Source organism: Temnothorax nylanderi, unplaced genomic scaffold, assembly GCF_030848795.1.
Source record: "Temnothorax nylanderi isolate EJ_2023f unplaced genomic scaffold, tnyl_v1.0 TNYL_tig0104_pilon, whole genome shotgun sequence".
Classification (NCBI taxonomy): Eukaryota; Metazoa; Arthropoda; class Insecta; order Hymenoptera; family Formicidae; genus Temnothorax; species Temnothorax nylanderi.
In genome coordinates this window covers 8,585-29,503 of record NW_027249166.1, presented here as the reverse complement: position 1 = coordinate 29,503, position 20,919 = coordinate 8,585, and the positions used below count along the sequence as shown (strand labels likewise).

Here is a 20,919-nt window from a genome sequence, read left to right as displayed (position 1 = left end):
CACCCCCTCGCCGACCGAAGAGCTGTTACTTACTTACAAAGCGCGCTAAGTCGTAATTCCCGTAAAACTCCTCCCCCCCTTTCCACCTTTCTCTCGCGAGCCCGAAAGTTCTTTAAACGATCTCACGCGGGGGAAGGGAGACCTCTTTGATCATAATCTCTCGCCCGGAGTTATTTGGGAGCTCCTGAATTTCAACGCGCGCGGCCGCCGCCCGAGCGATAAAGTCACTTTACCGAAGAGAAATCTTTTTTTCCCCCGAGTAAAAGCGACAGCAGGAAAAAGAGGGGGGGGGGCATTAGACGGGATAGATTCACGTCTAACGGGTATCGCTACCCGACAGGATTATCTCTTCCCGATCGTCAAAGGAGAAGCGCAACTAAACGTTTGGTTGAATTTCCTAAACTAAGGCTTGCAAATCGACGCTTCTCCTCCGTATGCCGTTTCGATGGCAGGTAATTGTTGATTACCTCGGACGTACGCTTATCCAGTTACACAGCATATCTATGGCAGACACGTGTTTGAATAAAACCGCCGGCGAAGACTAATAGGCAATCAGGCAGTGCTCCACGAAGAGCTACGACTCCGCTTGGCAATCCCTGAAACCCCGTTACGTCGGCAATCCGCGCGCGCGCGCGGATATAGAGTAATTTCATTTGAATCGCATATAATCCATAGATTACAGATCGCGTCCGCGTTTTCTTGGCCGTGGCGAATGTCGTCGGCCGCGACTAATGGCTTTCTCACGAGCGCGGTATCGCCGTATGTAGATCGCACGCAGATCGCATGATTGCGGTGAAAAATATTCCGTGAAGGAGCGTTGCGACTGGAATTGCCGGCCCCGATAAGTCTCCATCGGGGGCTAATGCAGCTGACCTCCTTCTGCTCGCCGTGCCGTTGCGACCAGCGAAATTGCGGCCGAAAAAATTATCAGTGATCTCGTGCCTCTCTATATATATAGTCCTGCGTTTTATTTACGATATACCACGCGATCTCGATTGTCTTCTTATTAATCCTCGTATCTCGTTCCTTATCCGCGCCCCGCGCCGCCACCCCGTAATCCGCTCTTCTCCGTGAAACGCCAAAAGCGACTCGGAAAAGCTGCTTTCGGTCCGCCGCCGAAAGAATCCCGTCGGAGCCTCTTTACTTTGTTCCTCCGTCTATCTCGCTTTTCCTTTTCATATGTTCCTCGCTCCCCCGCGCCCCGAGAGCACGGCGCAAAGGGAAAAGTTCCGGAACTCAATGCGGGACTGATTGGCTCGCGCGATTATCCGTGGTCCCCCGATTGTCTTGGAAACGTTGCCTGGGAAGAAATCCGGCCGGAGTAACGTCGAGGTCCCGAAGGAAAAAGAGGAGGATGCGGCATATACGGGAGGATACGGAGAGAGACACGGAAAATAGTGAGCGAAGGAAGAAGAGGGAGAGAAGAAAAGAGGAAAAAGGAAAGTGATGGCGCGATTTCGCGAACGCGCCATCGCGGGTGATGGCGAGGAATCGGGAGCAGCGAGGGGAGAGAAAGCAGAGCCTCGCTTTTCTCGTTTTATCCCGCGGATCTGGATTCATTCGGTCGGACAGCCAGCCAACCTAGTCGGGCCACTCTCTAATGCCCGGATCTTTATACGCTTCTTGGCCACCAAACGCGCGCGGTTCCGGACGGAAGAAACACCGTCGCCCGGCATCGATCGCAGCGCGGAAAGTAGCGCGGATTCCTTTCGGTCGGCCCGAATCGCTAAAGATCCTCGAAACAATCGTAGGTACGCCCGGCTACGCTTCCTCGCGACAGGGCTCCTTTGTTCACGAAGGCCAAGAAAAGGAGCTCGTGCCACTTCTATCTGATTCCCTTTTCATTATGCAACGAAATGACGTCTGGATCTTACTAGGTTTATCTTTAGCCTCGGCGACGACAGACGCGACTTATATTCGTACAAGATATATAGGATCCTCTCGCGAGATAGACTAATTTCGAAATAAGACGATCACGGGAGTGGAATTATAATACATTCCGGCGAGATACATATTTCCTTACGTGGGCCGGCTTCATCAGCATCAATTAACTTTAATCCTCGTTTAATTGCGAGGAAACGGTTAAACTGCGATTAAAATTAACCGACGTCGTCAAAACCGGGTGATTAGTATCCTACCAAGAGCGAAATGGGGCGAGAGATAAAGATATTTGTTTTTCCTCCCTCGCGCGATAATGCACCGCGAATCTCTCTATAACGCCGAGCGGTTAGCGACACTCCCTCGCCGGCGATACTTTATCCGCCTGACGATACGCCTGACGCTCAACGGGGATTTCTTTTCTGCTCCGCCTTGCCTCCGCGAGGAAATACCTATATGCGGCTCGATGAAACCTGAATGCCTGGTAGGTGGAAAGGTTACTGCCTATCTGATGGCGAGTAAATACGGCGCGGCGCGGCGCAGAGACGGCGACCGGTTCTGTCGCACCTGCTCCAGGGAGTTATATCCTCCTTTGCCCTCCTTTCCCCCCGTTGCCCCTATATATTCGCTATCCCGCATAACAATCCACTCTCCTCGCCTCTCGGTGGCTCTCTCTCTCTCTCTCTCTCTCTCTCTCTCTCTCTCTCTCTCTCTCTCTCTCCTCTCTCTCTCTCTCTCTCTCTCTCTCTCTCTATCTTTCTCGCGCCACCTTCTCTCCACCTTCGGTCTTCGCCTGCACTTTGCACCTTGCATTTCTACGTGCATTCTCGCGGTATCCCGTCCTTCCAATTTATTCCCGCTGCCGTTTCTTCTGCATTCTACGGCAGTCTTCGTTTTCTCGAACTCTCCATTATACGTGTATACGCAATACACGTGGCCTGGTGCACCGCTGCGCAAATTGTTAGGAGTGAAGATACGCGTATGTGCGGACGCGTACCGGTTATTTTGTAACGGACGGCTGTCATTATATTACGGAGTTACATACAACGTTAATTCTGCAAGTGCAGATATATTTAATATTTGCGTTGCATTTAACATTGTACAGCATAGCCGAAGTTGCCGTTTATACTTGTACACGCAACGAGTTTATCAATGAAGAATTAAAAAATAGCTTTTCGTTCTTGAATAAAACGTAATTTTCGTTAAGACAAATAGAAGTCCAATCAAGTGTGTATAAAACATGCGCTACCTTGCTCCAACGATTCTCTCGGCCAGCAGCTATCACATTGGACAAACATAGCCGTAGTGTATACAATGCCGTGTATAATGTCGAATGTAGAGGCAGCGTATGGCTGGAATTGACAATTCGGGTCCGTTAGATTGTACCAGGCTCTCCTGCCTCCGACACGGCGGATTATTTCTAACGAAGGCGACGTCGCTACTATTTCGCGGCACGTAATTTCAGGGATTACGCCGGCGTGCCGAATTTTCGGGACTCGGGAGCGAGCAAAACGTAATTGCCTCTGCGGTGGAAGTGTCACGTTACGATGCATATGCACGTGTCGAACTATACGGCGTTGCGCAGTAATTTGATTTGTAAAAACGTCCCTAAATGTGATGCACCGCTGCGCCTTGTCCTTGCGAGAAGCGCGAACGTAATTCACGCGTAGAAGCTTAGTGTGCAATTTATTCGTTAAATATTTCACTTTCATGTATTTCGACGATTATCATTCCGTTCTCTTAAGACGCGCGTCAATACGGTAAATACCTCTTGTTAGATATATTTTACTGATGTCTATTTTTATTTCGTTTTACATGCCGTTAAAAAAGCTTGATACTTCAATCGTAAATGAACACGGGAACATAATATTCGGACACCATTCTACAAGAAAGCCTCAGGATACCGCGTGTCGTTCAGCTGTCACGTTAGGCCGACGTGCGTACGTCCTTACAACGTTTTCCTTTTAGTGCCGTTGCAGGAACGTGGAAAGAGGCACTTCGCTATTTCAAACTTTGAGTTTGGAAAGCCGAAAAGATTCAGAAAAGATCGCGGAATTAATTTTCTATTTCCATGATGGAAATTTGGCAAGATACTTTGCGATATCTTTCAACGAAGGGAGTTAAAAGTAAAAGTTGCTTAAAGCAAATCATCTCGACAGAATTTGCCGACTTGCATCACAAAGTTTCGTTCAAATTTATCGACATGATTTATAAGCAATGAAGGGATTCCAATACGACGAGCATCTAACAAACAAATGTGCGTGGTAGGATCATGCGAGCAAGCAAAACATTAACGTGCGACGTTACGACGAGATTAGGAACTCTTCCTTATTTTTCCTTAGATGAACGTATCCTTCAGAGAGTCATAAAACGCGCCGTATTCTTGCTAAGAAAGTAGCATGAATCTCTATAACGCGATGTTTCCGGTTGCTTCAGCGAAAGAATCGCGGTGCTCACAATGCGAAGCATCGCTAGTCGTATATTAGAGTGTAAAACGACATATATGTCCTTCGAACTAAAGTTGGAGACGTGATGCGCGCTGTTGCAGTGCGCGTATATGGCCGGATAGAGCGAGCGGGAAAAAAAAACTTGCGCACTTGATTCGCCATAAAATTCAATATTGTGTCACAGCGGGACGTGTTTAATGCTTCAAACACCGAGGCCGAGGCCGTAGGTAAGAAGAATGGAATACGTTACATCATAACGTCGTATTTTTTTTTTCTAAAACCGTTTCCTCGTTTCTTATCAACGGCCTTCTGACTAGCATCCGACATTGATAATTCCGCAATCCTAGTACAAACAAGCAATAAGAACTCTCATTGTGTTCGACTCGCAAAGAGTCTGCTTCGATAAAAATGCAAAAGATACGAATCTCCAATTTCCCTTTTAATTTTAGAGACGCCGTATTCGTGGAATGTATACGAAAAGGAGTATAATCAAAGTACAGCATTCCGGAGCTGCCTACGTTCGGATTTTGCGTTCGCCGCGCGGCAATCTGATTTTATTGGTCGACAAACGTGGCGCGGGCACGTAGCCGGGACTTTATCGGAGTGTTATGCGCAGTCACAAAACGCCAGGAATTCTGATAGCGGCGAATTACGCAACGCGTGTCCCAGTTCCAAGAATTTTTCGATCCTGCAAACAGTGTGAGTCGGGAGGACCATTGAAATGCAACGGCGAAATGGATCCTCTCTCATTGCTATCGGCGAGATCGGACCGATTCGATCGCTTTGCCACCCTGGCGTCAGCGGCGGCGCGCGGCGTTTACTTGTCATCTTGATGTCCGACAACGTGCCAATTATACCAGTGAATTCTGTCGCCCGTACACACGCGCCTTACCGCATTTGTTGCCCTTTCCCGTTACCGTCGTTGTTGTGACAAGCGTACGATAAACATCGGGGCTACAGCGGCGACAGGCGCACAAACCACCGGTCGGTTTCCGTATCCGGCATTTCGCGGGGACCTGTTAAATAATTTACCACGAATTGGCCCGCGCCGCGCCGACATTGCCTATATTCGTCCTACTTTCGCGGCCTTTCTATCGCTTCATCTACTTCCGTCTAATTCTCTCCCACCGCGTATACCTCCGGCACCGGCACCGGCGGCGGGGACTCACCCACACCCCCGGTGTGTTCTCCCTGCGTGCGCTTGTGTACATCCGCCCGTGTACCACCCTCAACCCTCCGGTTCCTCGGTTTGCCTTCTTCGTCATACCCCGGCGCGTGTTTGTTCAGTCGGCGGTTTCGGCACAGGGGGTGGAGGGGAGTGCGGTGTGACGTCGTTTTCCCCGGATGCGGCGGTAAAGGAGCCGGCACCACGTTTGCACACCGCTCGGTGTTTACACGCGCGGCTCCGGACGAGTTACCGACGCGACGTTACGAAGTTAAACAGGCCGGTGATAATAATCGCCATGGACAAGCGAAATTTATGGCTTCTTAATGAGTTTGATCATTGTTCATTAGCGGCCTCCGTCGTTACAGACACCCGCGCTTCCCTGATGAACTTGGGAGTGGAAAAATTTTGCACAATAGAAATTACCTATATCCTCAGGAAGCGAGAATCACGGTTCTCTTAGAACTCAAGACACCAAACTTTCAAGAGATAATTATTTGTTCCTTTTAGAAAAATAGATTACGTCAAATTGATGAATTGCTTTTTATGATTGATGTATGTAATCGCACAGAATTAAAATTCTAAATGTCTGTAAATAAATTAAGACCACTCACGTTTTTTTTACGTATTAAAGTCTATCTATCGTGCTTGCATAACGTTTATACGCATTTTATCAGCAAACTGGGTCAAGTTGGCGTGCTCGGGATAAAGGGAGGTAACCGACGATTCCCTATTGAGAAATGGAATATTCGTTCAATGTCCTGTTTCCATCTTTTTCCCCTTTCGCGGCGACTGGGAAAGTACGTAAAGAGCATTTTGTCATAGTTTTCCCAGTACATTCTTTACCTTGGCAAGAAAGTTGCACCTCGTATTTGCACAACGGCGCGTTGCTCGTGCGCGAAAATACCGGCCATTCGTTCTTTATGGATTCGAGAGAATACGCAATGGCGCGATTGTTAGTTTGAAGATTAATAGTTTTACCTTGATAATTCTCGTTCCTTATCACATTTAACACTTTGACTGCTATGTCACGCATATCTGGGTGACACATGAATTTCCGCAAGGGCTCAGTCATCCATTCGTGAGTGACAGTTTTATTTGCCCGGTTAAGAATGATTTTACTAAATAATAAGTATTAATTAAGACATTAAAAAACAATAAAGTATCAAGCTAATATACTAGTTTTAATAAAAGCAGAATTATTGATTTTTATATTTTTCTGCTCATATTTGTTTTCATTTCAAAAAGATTTATTATTTCCGGTTTGTGAATGACAGTTTTATTTATTCCCTCTGAAATTATATTACTAAATATATACGTACGTATTTTTTTTTATATTTATTATTTATTTATTCTCTCGGCATGATTTATTTTGCATTCCAACTCTGCATATTTTGCAAACAGCCGCATATTTTCTCGACTTTGGGTCTCCCGGAGCTCAATGCCGAAATCAGCTTGGCAGCCAAAGTGTTACAACGCACGTTCGACTTTTAACGGCGCGGTGAATATCGTTTAAGAAGTACGTGCACTCGAAAATTCCATTCCCTTTCCCTATATTCAACGTGATATATATATGAAAATATGTGAAATACAATTTCCGCGCGCGCGACTCGCGCGCCAGTTCGTCCTTCAATCGCTATCCACCTATATCTTCTTTTTATTGCTTTCCGGATGTGTTGGTTTCTACCTTTCCGTATGTTTGGCTGGAACTCGTCGGTTCGCCAGCGATGCCTGAATCTACAGAAAACAAGTCGCATCCACGTTTGCGCATCCGCGATGTTTACAGCGGTACTTTGATCAAATTACAAGGCTCGCACTTTTGCGCTGGCGAATGGCTGCGGCGCAAATTGAATTTTTGCGTATCAGAAAATAGTCGGCGAAAATATCATAATGCATTCGGGCTCATAAAGAAAAACAAAGAAAAATGGTGTATATTTTATGAAAATAAAATGGCCGCGTTCAGCAGACACAACTGTTGAGTGTCGTCTTATCAACACGCTACGTTGATTTGTTGGGTCCAAAAGTAAGAGCCAATCACGTTCGATTGCTACTGAGCGGTTTGTTCTGCTGAACGCGCCCAATATCACTGCCGCTGAAATCACAACTCGTCGCGCTTCAATTATTGCGTCAATATAAATGTACAATAATAAATTATACGAAGTTCGAGCTCCGAATTTTTTTGAAACTGCGCCGAGAGAGCGCAATAATGTACTTACGCGCATCGGGATGCCAACGATCAACGCGAGTCTGGTTCGCTAAATTTATATTCCCGTTAACGGAGCGGCGTCAATAAACTCGATCCATGTATACCAATCAATATGCCACGAATCAATGCGCTACTTCGCATCTGCTCTTCGCATCGTATAGCGTGTTTAAATCCGTATACGCGGTTCCCGGTGTATACACGGGCGCTGGTAATGCGATGTATTACCAATCCACGACGGCGTTCGTGTTTGCTTTGAATAATTACTCCGGGATCGTCGTGTCGGCGGATATACGTATGCGTCCCGCGTTACCCGAGAAACGGATATATTCCGCCACGCTCTCAAGTAAACGCGATACACGCGGCGCGTGCGAAGGCACAACCACATACGCGGCGTACCACGCACCGTGGACGGACGCACGTACGTGCGACGCACGCGTGCACGCATACGGAATACGTAAGCGTCTGCGTGCGCCGGAGTCTGTCGATGGTTCATTGTCTAAGTCATCAATTTGCTAGGTTCACGAGAGGCTTTAACGAGGTAATAGGACTCGCCCCGGCGCTAATAACATTTTAATTGCGGCATTAACGATCCCCTTCCGCCTTTCGTAACATTTAATCGGCACGTTCGCAACCGATCATACTCGTAATGTTTCACCGTTAACGGCGCGGATTCGAAGTATTGAGGCTTCTAAGTATTGAAAGAAAAAGAACTTATGTCACACATCACTTTTGATAATTTTTACAAAATCCGCTCGGCACAGTCGCGCCGTGTTTATGTGCTCGCAGGGAGATTACAACATTTCTCGCGATGTTATCGTATACGTACCTTGGTTTGCTCTTCGTAAATGTTTACGTGACGCATTCTATTCCCGATAACGTAATCGCTATCTCGCGCAATTTTCATTCCGGGGCATAACTTCGGTGATATGCACGGATATGCAAACGCGTCAACGTGTGAATATTCAGAGGCACGTATCAATGGAGCGCAAAGGTGCGAGAGCGGAGCCCACGTGCTCGTTGCCGTTTGTTAACGAGTTACTTCGTGCGTACGGCCATTCATCACCTGGCATTAATTACATCGTATCATTAACACCGCCATCGTCTGTGATGAATCTCAGAGCTCACGTCAACGCGGAATTTGAATGCGCGCGAGATCCGGGCCGTCGTTACGCGAGAGCATCATGTCGGTTGAGCTCTCTATTGATATTAAAAGAGGAATCATATTTTTAAGGATTTTATATATTTATAAGGGTCTTATATACAATAATGCAAGGATCTTATATTATTATGTATCATATTTAAGGATTTTATTAAGGAAAAAATAAAAATAACTTCAGCGATAAGAATCGCGTATCGTCGAACGTCAGAAATCCCTCCAACGATAATTAGATGATGCGTTTAATGTATAATCGAGTTATAATAAATAATTGTCAATCGTTATCAGATCGAAAAACCGTGTAACGGAATTCTTTTCTAAAACCGTCTTCTCCACAATCATCAAATCAGATTTAACACCGTCAAAAACCTGCAGATTATGTGCCGGCTATCCCAAGTTGCGTTTTTCTTCTCGCGCCGCGCCCGGTGCCGAGTCTCGCAGTGGAAAAAGCCGATACACGTCAGCCGTGTTCGCGCTCAATTAATCTCCGACGGCGGCGGGGCGGTAGCGGATGCCCGTTTCGAAGGTAACTCTCTCTCGGTACCCGTTACACCTAAGGTCAACGAGGGAAAAGATAATGAGACCACTGTGGTCGGTTGGTCGGGCGTTAGACGCCAGGACGATGGATGAGACGGCTATGAAAGCCAATAAAATCGCGCCCCCGACGGTTGGCGCGCCGTTATAAATCGGCAAGTAGACCGATTAATTGGGTTCACCCGATCGTGCAGCTCCCATTCAGTGAACGCGCGCTCTCCGCGTTTTGTTTCTATGCACGACCACACGCGCGCGTACACGCTCTCTCTCTGGGTAGTCTGCATGGGTTACGAGTGCGCCCCGAGTTCGCTTGGTCCGGGAACGTTCGATCAATTTGCAGTAATTCGATCGGCGCCGACGGTGACTGACTAAAACTCCAAAATTTGCGCTTCTCACAGTGAGAAAACGTATACGATACCGGGCCGCATTGTTACCTGATACGGGACCCGTTAACGCAGCCGCAGAAACGCAACGAGGCACTTGTCCGAGAATGCGCATGTTTCTCGCTGGAGAATTGCCATGTCGTGCGTACGGTGGGTCGGCAATGCGTTGCAATCGCGTAACTATGGTGAGAATGTCCGTAATAACGCGTCTGAACTCATTAGAGGTGATATTTGATTGATTAATGCGAAATCGAAAAGAATTGGTTGCAGACTAACGTAATAAGATTAGTTTCGTGCTAAGAGAATATTAATTAATCGTATTATTATGCAGAGTTACAAAAGACTTGCGGAAAATTTATCGTTAAAATATATGAGATTGGATCTTAAGATATATACGAAGAACAATACAACGATCTTAAGATATATATATCAAAATCTAAAATAATATATATATCTTTGAAAAATTATATTTATTATAATTATACATATATATATAGATATCACTTTTATGAAGAAGAATCATATCCTTTCCGTAAGGATAATTTGTCGCTTTCCTGTACTTTTCAGTGCCTATATCAGACGTTAGCGCTGTGGCCGGTTTCAAAGCTCGGATACCTTGCGACATCGATCCGCCGATTAAAGACGAGATGGTCATCATGGTATTTTGGTACAAAGATGAAAAGGACAGTGAACCAATATATCGCATGGACGTTCGGGGAAGGAAGCTAGTTCAGGCAAGGCTTTGGTCAGATCCGTATGTGTTCGGTGAAAGGGCGGTTATGAAGACGGACGTAAAGCCCGCCGAGCTGGAGATAGATCCTTTGGAGTCCACGGACGGTGGTATATACAGATGTAGAGTGGATTTTAAAAATAGTCCCACGAAGAATCAGAAGATTAATCTTACGGTCATAGGTGAGTTTCAACGAAAACTTGGTATTTCTATTTCCGCGTATATATAACTCCATAAGTGACAATTGCTATTACAGCTATTACTTTAAAAGCACTTCTGTCAAATGTGATTATTATCACAATTCGATATTTTCATCAAAATTTACTGAGCAATTTTAGATTTTATTAAATCTTAAGTTGATTCGCGGTATTTATGGAGCAATTGAGAAGAAACGCGATACGTTATTTATAAAAATGATTAAAATCTTTTCATTTGTGATAGATAGAAATAAATTAAGATTAAAGACTGAATAAAATTGACTAAGTGACACCTTTATGCAAATAGAAAATTCTTTAAATGTAGATATGTAATTTTATATAAATTATTTGAGATTATATAAAATTATAAAAATGTAATTTATTCAACATTAAAATATAGAGAAATGCAAAAATTGATACTAATGACTCTAGTTAACCAACACATTGATTGTAAATACAATGAATTATATGCACGAATATAGGTATGAGATAGTATTTACATCTGTCATTCATCTAAAAAATTTTCGATATAAAACATAATTTATGCAAACCGATGAGGCATAATTAAAAATGAAGAAAAAAAAACAAAATAAATTACAAATAATCTGGAAATATGTAATCTCGATTGATCGCGAAAGCTCTCTTAGGATTAATTTTCCATTATTATTCCAATTATCTGTTATTATGACGGACTGTGGCATTTTATGACGCAAATTTTGTGACTTATCAAGCGACGTTGGCGGACAGATTGTGTTTTATGGGATTTTAATCAGGCGGCGCGTATGTGCAGCTATCTCTCCATTCATTCGTGATTTATTCGTTTTATATTATATCCGTGGGTGAGATTTACGCGGGCGGTGCGTAACCGCGGAAAACAGTAGTAAATCGAAAAGATAGTTTGATTCGTTCAACCTCAACCTTCCGCGCGCAGCGGACAGTCATGTAGAAATAAAGCCATGAGACGAAGTGAAGTTATGCGAAGTCGGTTAGATCAATTCCAGCGAGATCATGCGAGATGTAGGAACAAACAGCCGGATCATTGCGGTTTGATGCGTTCAGTTAATAGGGTCGCTGCAGTTTCAGCAATTCTGAATCAATTAATTCAACGTCATAGTACCGATTCAACAGGTGCTAGCCTCATCCGAGGTCGCCGACGTGCAGGAAAAAAAAAAGAATCAAAGACCTGGGCCGTTATGTCTTAATTCTCATTTCGCGGCCGCTATCCGCTGCAGACCATTTCGCGATACGGAAATTCGATAGCGTTGTCTGGCCACGCGAATACAGATATTTTAACGTATTCGATTCAATTTCCGTCTATCGAGGGCCATTAAAACACAGTTGAAATTATTATTGCATCGTACGGAGACCAGGTGTCGGATATAGATTTATGACGAATGAAATCGATCTTATTAGGAAACGATAACAAAGGAAATCGCGCATATAATTCGATATAACGGACACGCGGCGCATGCCGATGTCACGGAAATAAATTCCTATGATCGGAATCCAATTTGCTGACAGTGCCGCCGAAAAAACCGGTGATATATACCGACACTAAAAGGACTCCGGCTCAAATACTGGAAACGTTTAACGAGGGAAGCGAGAAGTTCCTGTTGTGCGAGGTGATCGGAGGTACACCTCCACCGAGGGTCACGTGGTACCTCAACGACAAAGTCCTGGACGACACGTGTACGCATATGCACGACGTAACGACAAATCGGTTGGATATCCCGAGTGTCACCAGGGACTTTCTGAGGTCGAGGCTAATTTGCAAGGCGACCAATACTCAACTTATGACGCCCCTGACCTCTGAGGTCATTATAGATATGAACCGTGAGTGTAATTGAGATATTCGATATTCATATTAATCGGAAACTTGAGAAATTCTTAGAAATAAATTATGGATAATGAAGTAATTTTTATGTAATAATTTCTTACTTCATCTTTTCCCCATCGTTTTTGTTTATTATGTTGAAATTCGATGAAAAAGGAATTGGAAAATTTTGTGTAATTATGTAATTTAATTTCAATTAATTTATTTCTCATTGCACTATAATTTCATCCGAGGTTTATTAGTAAAATTAATCAATTGATGATGCATAACGTGGAGTAGAAAATTGAAATATCATGGATATTTTATACCAAAACTCATTTTGTGCATAATTGTTCATCGCAGTGAAGCCGCTCGTGGTCAACATTACGAATAAGCTATTACATTTGTCGGCATTAAAAACTTACGATATCGAGTGTGAAACCTCGGGTGCTAAACCGGGAGTGATATTCAGCTGGTACAAAGGGACTCATCATGTCAAGCACATGGCTAGAACTGTGAGTATATCTTCCTCGAACGGACGGAATTATCGTTTTACGATGTATAAGACTTCGTTTTTACGTTGCAATGGCATGGATTCTGAGTTCTTCGTAGTTCTCAGACAATCCGAACATCACGAAAAGCGTGCTGAGCTACGTGCCGACCATCGAGGACGATGGAAAATTTCTGACGTGCAGGGTGGAAAATTCCATAGTGCCTAACAGTGGCTTGGAGGACAAATGGCGTTTGTTGGTGTATTGTAAGTTATTATATCCCTTCCCTCATGGTCTAAGTTACTTTAAATTACTCATAGAAACTTTTATTAGTATCCGAAATTCGACTCAAAATTATTTTAAATCTTGATACGTTTCTCGTTTTTCTTGTTAACATTCTCCTTTCAACGACACATTTTCTAATTGTCGATCGCGTACAAAATTATAATAAATAAGAGACATTTCTCGCTACCGATGCTTTCAGACGCACCGCTGGTGATCATTAAGTTGGGTTCCAGCTTGAGGGCGAACGACATAAACGAGGGCGACGACGTCTACTTTGAGTGCGACGTGCAAGCCAATCCAAAGTCTTACAAGCTACTTTGGTTCAAAGACGGCAAGGAATTGCATCAGAACGCCACCGCGGGGATTATTCTTCCTGGTGGACAATCCCTGGTATTACAGAGCGTGACGAAAAGCTCCGCCGGGGAATATTCCTGCATGGCAGTCAATGTCGAAGGGAAATCCATGAGTCGACCGGTAACCCTCGAAGTGATGTGTAAGTACATCCCTTTCTATATCCGAATCGATCCGCGTGACTGATATCGGGGAATTCGGCAGAAGTGTTTTTAATTCATCATCTCGAGCCCATCTGGTATAACGATTAGAATAACGTCGTTATTCTAATTTTATTAATACATTCACTTTCTTATCGCAACATCGTCGATATTGAGTCGGGGCGCTGGTAAATCGCGTTTACATAGAAGCGTCAATTATCGGCGTTCGCCTGTAAGGAATGGAAATCGAAAACCGCCGACGGGCTCACGGCCCGGCCCTTATTTTTCCCCGCCGCGCCCGTGACGTTCACGAGCGCGAGAGCGTGCACCGCGGTAAATTGAATCTACCAGCCGGCGCCCTCGTATTTTCAGACGCACCGATTTGCAAGGACGGCTCTTCCACCCAAGTGGTCGGCGCCCTGAAGCACGAAACGATCTCGCTGGTCTGCGGCGTACAGTCGAAACCGCCGCCCACGACCTTCCACTGGACGTTCAACAACTCCGGGGAGTTGATGAGCGTGCCCTCCACGAGGTACGCGCAGGTCAAACCGCTCAGCCTGATCACGAGTCACTGGCACGGCTCCAGACTGAATTACACACCGGAGAACGACATGGACTACGGCACGGTCGCCTGCTGGGCGAGAAATCGGATAGGGGCGCAGAGGACGCCCTGTCTCTTTCAGATCATCGTCGCCGGGAAGCCCTATCCCTTGCAGAACTGCACGGCCCTCCAGTCGACCACCGGACCCTACGCGTACCGAATGGGTAAGCGCTAGCCCGGGAGGGTTCCCCGGGAACCCTCGCAACGACCTGCTAACTGCGCCATTACACCGGCCATCATCGTGGCTGACGCCTTATGGTCGATGCCCTTGTTGCGTACAACAGCTTGTTTCCTTGTTTCTCCTCGAAAGACACGATAACCGTGAAAACGCCCGTGAAATTAGTTTTTATCGATCATCAATGCTCTCGAATGGGACCCGTGTCTTTTCTCCTATAATTCGATTAGATAATTGACGCGAGGCTTTGTGGTAAAATCGTTATTTACATTTTTTACAGAACGTTTATTATTTTCTCTAATTTCTGTGGCTAATAAGCTAATAAGGTGAATGAAGAGCCGCAAGGTATTTTATTCACTCCGATTTTAATTAAACTAACTAACAATAAGATTCGTTTTTTTTTGGCAAACAATGCAGCGCTCGAACATAACTCATTTTAAATGTCGGCTTTCACATTCGTCCTGATTTATGATCGTGCCTGAGGATTTATAGTTATTTAGAATAGTAATTTTCGATCAGCACTGCTAATTACAGTCCGCCGGTATATGGTATATACTTATTATGCAAGTCTAGCTAAAACTATTATCCAATTAATTCGGTCTGGCCTCCCTCTCTCCCTAATCGACGCTATCGAGTGTGCTTTGCCACGACGACGCTCGCGCCGGGAAGCAATTAGGTCTAGCGAGTCCGAATGTTTTTCTTCCTCCGGGAAGGAGCTTAACCGCCTCGATATGTGTGCGTCCGTGTGAAACAGGTCACGAAGACTTTAAAGCCACCGACTCGAGGGACTCGGACTCGCTGATCGTCAGGTGCTCCGAGGGATTTGACGGTGGTTTGCCCTTGACTAATTACGAGCTAGAGGTCTACAGCGAGGAGAGCGTTTATCATGTCAATACCATCTACCTGAACCACACCGATAGATCCGGCTCATCCGGTCCAGTTTTCGAGGTCTCCGGCTTAGAGCCGGGACGGAATTACAGGCTTCATCTTTATGCCGTCAACGCGAAGGGCCGGAGCGATCCCGTTGTTCTGGAACCGGTCACGCTCAAAGGAGTAGCGATGTACACCACCGGTGAGTTTTTATTCATTTTTCTTTTAAAGCGCCTCTTGAGATACTAACGATGTTATTATTTCAAAGTAGCGATTTCATACCCGCGATCCGAGCGGCACACAGAGACGAGCGTTACATGTTTCGGCAATTACTTAGAACGGGGCGAGCTGATTAAACGAATGTTCGCCGCACGATGATACGTATAAATCTTTACCGGCAAAATTCACAAACCCGATGAAACCGTGCTCGAGATTACGAAACGTCTCTCGAGAGTTTATTCTTGGGAATACCTTCGCTGTATCTTTCCCATGTGTAATTTCCAGTTATTATTATCGGTCTTAATGTATGTAGATTGTATTACGTCGATAGAGTGTTTGCCCGTCGTGATTAACCTTCCTACTTTCATTACGTAATCTTAACGTTAGAGGCAAAATAATAACGAGGTGAGTTAATAAAGCGCTAACGACCGTTGTGGAAAGAATTCCGAAACGTTCGGCTGGGGTTCTTAATTGGACCGAATTGCACGACGGAGTTAAGTATACACGTCGGCACATCGTAAATGCTTTTGTTTGCTTTCGACGAACTTGTATGCGCATTTGGATCAACCTTATTTTTTATTCTAGGCCCCAAGGAAACTTGCTTATATATATATACTAACATGTCTCCTCGCATCTCTCATATACACAGACCTTTCTTTAAATTTTTGTCGTTCTATTTCACAGTTTTATTTACAGTCCCATTTACAGTTCTATTTTACGGTTCTTCCTTGCTGTCTTCATAAATTGTAACTACTCAAACGGAGCGATGCATTTAACTCTCGCGACAGCGGTAGAATATTTAACAAATGTTTCACTAGTTCGGTTATCGATCTTGGCAATAGAGACTTCCAAATTCTGACATCGATTAAATCTATTTCGGATTCGGTAGTCGGTGGAATCGAGGGCTTGTCGTGACATTTCTGTAATCAAGTACGAGACATATCGGGTTGATCAAATATTAATGCATATCGACGGGTGGGCGGCGCCAAGTTGCGCGTTGACATTACTAATCAGCGACTTCCGTCAAAACTTCCCGATGTAATTATACGAAATTTCGATGCCGCCTTTTGAGAAAACGCGGCCGGCGCGTCGCGCCGCGCCGCGACGCCTCCCGCCGAGTATCACCGCTGTCCCGCGCGGGCCTTGAATTAAAATCCCATAAAGCCCAAGTCTCTTTCCTCGCCGCTGCCTCATTTCAGCTGCATTTATCGTCTTTAATTTCCATCCTCATGGGTTATTCATGCCGGCTCGCGCACGATTCCGCCGTGCGGTAACGCGAACGTGTGGCAACCCGTATATATATCGTCGTCCCGTGTGCGTGTGTACAGGCACGCACGCGGGTGCACGCGCACATCCCGCGACCGGCAAAGCTCATCCCGAATCCTGGCTGCGTATCACCACCACCGTCGCGTATCGGCAAGCGCTTGAAGCCCCTCAAACGTTCTCAGACAGTCCCTCCCCTCCCGTCCAAGTAGCTTCCACCTATTCCCGCGGGGGTGGCAAATATACTCCCTCTTAACGGTACAGCAATGGAGAAACGCGCGCGGGGTGGGAAAGGAGCTTTCGAGACCCCGGGATGACGGACTCAGACAATCGCGTTTCGCGTGCCCGCCTTTCGTTCTCGATCGCGTGTATGCGCGTCACGGTATATATGCATGTGTGCTCATACATATACACACACACACACACACATACACACTCGTAAGGAGACCGTTCGTTGGCTAACGAACTGAGGCGTTTTCTGAATTCTAAAGAGCCTGGCCATCTCTGTCCGCGGACCCGATTCTCCGCCTTCCTCTTAATCTTTGCTTCCGAAAGCTGCCTGCGTTTCCTCCGTGATCCAATAAGTACACGGAAAAAGCGAATCTCGTTTACCGGACACGTTGGGACGAACGACGTACGCTACCGGACGCTGGCTGTTGATGTCGCCATCAGTTCGAATGTCCATCCTGATGAGGATGAATGTTCTTTGCCGGTCGAGAATATATACGGATATACGTTAGGAAATCGCACGTTTTGCGCGCAACGACCAGCCGTTAATCCTGCGACGAGTGTGATGCAGCCAGCGGAATTAGATATCGCGATATCCCAAGCTGACGCTTTAATACGAGAGGGTCAGTCAAATATAAACCGAACTTTTCCACCGCTGAACAAGCGATCACGCAAGGCTGAGACCATTTGAGCAAGTTAGTGAACATGTCTAGACTTGTTCCTTACACTGCGTGTCGCCGCACGATCGTCTCGTCAGTAGCTATTACGATGAGCGAGTAAGCGAGTAAGACCGAGTGCCGTTGCACAACGCTTTATTATCAAATTTTTGACCAAAGAAAATGTTAAACCGATATCCCCGACCGAGATCTTGGAGAGACTACGCGCACAGTTCAGTAATGAGACGTCGAAGACACATCAAGTGTTTATCGTGGCGTTGGGAGGACAATGATTCAAAAATAACGAACAGGTGGAAGCGTTCGTTGCAAGTGGCTTCGGACACGTCCCACTTCTTTTTATGACACGGGAATGAAAAAGCTGCCAATCCGGTGGCGCAAGTGCTTAGATGTTCAGGGAAACTATGTAGAAAAATAACTTGTATGTGCATTAGAAATACTTTAACTGAATAAAGTTTTTTTTTTTTTTTTAAAGTTCGGTTTATGTTTGACCGACCCTCGTAAATCCGGAATTCGACGTAATAAATAGTTAGAACGGAAACATAATAATTAATGTAAAATATTCTTCCCAAATTCCACAAGTTACTCGATTTATTTCCCCGCATTCGAGGCATTAAGAATAGACCTCGTAGGAATTATTACCGGTTTTATCCCATGAAATTTGCATGACGATTCCCCCTCGTATGGATTTTCGTCTCATGTAATGTTAAAAAGCTGTAATGCACCGCGCGCGGGCAGATAAAACGTCTCTTGCGAGAGAGAGAGAGAGAGAGAGAGAGAGAGAGAGAGAGAGAGAGAGAGAGAGAGAGAGAGAGAGAGAGAGAGAGAGAGAGAGAGAGAGAGAGAGAGAGAGAGAGAGAGAGAGAGAGAGAGAGAGAGAGAGAGAGACGCGAATTGTCGATACGAAATTTGCCGTTTAATGGAAATCGATTTGCTGGAATCCAAAAAGAAAACGCCCAAGCGCGTTCCCATCGTTACGCACTAATCCGATGTGGCTGATTGCCGCTTAATTGTGATGTGCGCGCATTGTCGATGGTCCAAAACTAACTTGACATTCGTACGGGATCGATAATGCGCGCGCCGTGCTCATCTCGCAAGTATCGTCATCATCGGATAAACCAATAAAGCCGTGCATACTTTAACATACGTAAACAGCGACGGGATCGATAAAATGCTCCTTGCATCGTCGCGCTGTTAATGTTCACGTTCGTTAATTATGTCGAGCGCGCGGAGAACGTAAAACTATTAAATATTAATAGCGAAATCCACATTCGTTTGAAACAGACTATTCTGTTTCGGCGGCAAATTAAAGCTTTAACGATAAATTTGCTTTCCGCGAACAAATTTACTCGCACACGCACGCAATAAGATCCTTTTTATTTTATCAACGAAACACAGATTTTGCTGCAATATCGAATAATTGGTTAGTAAAATTGGTCAAGCTCCCGTCGAATGCGCAGCAGCAGCAGCAGCAGCGGCAGCAGCGACGGTTTTGCCACGGCAGCAAAATGCTCTTTCCCCGTACAGATATCGAATATTTTATCGAGAGGCAGAGATCTAGTTTCTTTCGAATTAAGCCGATTCTCTTACGTTTAAATCTTGCTTGGAATCTAGCCTCGAGAATTTATCTCCTACTTGATTATCATTCGGAAAACAGGTCACGCTATCAGCATACAATCCAGCGATATATATTCCAAGAGATCGAAGCGCTCATTATTTCTAGAAAAGTACATCGGACCCTCCCACAAGTCACGATTTTTTTCTTTACGCTTGTTCCGCAGGTCGCGGTATCTCGGACGAGACGACCGATTACAGCCTCCTGGTGGCGTGCTTCGCCGGCGGGGTAACCGCTATTTGCATTCTGATCGTCGGGATAACGCTGACCCTGTACCGGCGAAACCATCCGATGCATCAGACGATGAAGACGCAGGCGGTGGAGCCGGTGCAGTATGAGGGCAAGGAGGACCGGCCGGCGGCGCCGCCGGCGACGAACGGGGCACACCGGGATAACTTGAAGGAGCAGATAAACGCGGACGTGCCGGACGACGATCCGGACGTGATACCGAGCAAGACCGCGGAGAGACGGCCGGACATCTTCGAGCCGGGCTACGCGTCCGGCAATTCGTCCGAGCGCGCCAAGGACTTCAGGTGCCTCGAGGACCTCGATTATCCGTCGCCCTCGTCGGTGCTTCACGCCAAGGACTCCTGGATCTATCCGAACGGTTACGCGGAGAAGACCGAGAGGTGCCTGAGCCCGATGCGGCCCAGCACGCTGCCGGTGCATCGCACCCACGACATCTACACGAGGAGTCTGCGTGTACAGGAGAGTTGTATATAGACGGAGGTATAGCGTCTTTGCGCCCGATTATCCGGGTCAGTACCCTCCGATGCTCGCCAAACCGTCGTACGCGATTAAACGACGCTTGTAAATAGACAATAAATACCGTTAAGGACTCACCCCCCCTTCCCCACCTGACCGGCACGTCGATTCGACACATTCCTATTCTTGTTTTTCACCTAGCCTGTAAGAGGTAGCCTCGTTAGCTTCGTTTCTAAGGGAAACGTGATACTTGGAACGTCAGGGCGCAATCATGCGCGTGTACAGAGACAATAATTTTCCGCCGTTGAAAATAAAAAAAGAAAAACAGACTTCCCGTCACCTCTCTATCTCTCGTCGGAAGCCTTCCCGTTAAAACTACTCGCGAATGTCTGAAGGAGCGTATAAATGTTTTGTCTACACGGATGTTTTATCGTGCTTCGTGGTTAATTCAATGGTCAAATATAAACGTTTGTATATATAGATAATAAATCTTGTTGTTTAATATGCACATCCTCGCTGTTGTTATTTACACACGTTTTCCCAAGCGATGCACCCGGTCGTCATTAGCGGGCAGATTAGCATTAGCTATTAAAGCTCCTCGCGCGGTACGCCGAAGTTGGAGTAAGTATTAAAGAGGGATTAATTACTTCCGGACAAGTCTGACATTTCATTTTCCACGACTCGAACTTATTTTCGGTTAACGAGTCGCTTCGACGCGACTAAAAATTGTCCGTCGCCGCTCGACGCTCGACGTTCGAGCGCTGCTCGGTATACGAATTCGTCGGACACACTC

At 45.8% G+C, this 20,919-nt stretch overlaps 1 protein-coding gene across 3 annotated transcripts in view; it reads left to right on the top strand.

Annotated features, from left to right (window-relative positions):
- The window catches only part of LOC139775732 (neural cell adhesion molecule 2), a 32,170-nt gene extending 11,536 nt beyond the window's left edge, over positions 1-20,634 (top strand). For all 3 annotated transcript variants that reach the window (XM_071711975.1, XM_071711976.1, XM_071711974.1), the window contains 8 exons: positions 10,337-10,681; positions 12,218-12,529; positions 12,873-13,024; positions 13,122-13,266; positions 13,485-13,778; positions 14,149-14,541; positions 15,307-15,624; positions 19,588-20,634. In XM_071711975.1, coding sequence (XP_071568076.1) covers positions 10,337-10,681; positions 12,218-12,529; positions 12,873-13,024; positions 13,122-13,266; positions 13,485-13,778; positions 14,149-14,541; positions 15,307-15,624; positions 19,588-20,144 — 2,516 coding nt within the window. In that variant the 3' untranslated portion in view covers positions 20,145-20,634. The remainder of the gene's footprint in view (positions 1-10,336; positions 10,682-12,217; positions 12,530-12,872; positions 13,025-13,121; positions 13,267-13,484; positions 13,779-14,148; positions 14,542-15,306; positions 15,625-19,587) is intronic.
- The last annotated feature ends 285 nt before the right edge of the window (positions 20,635-20,919 follow it).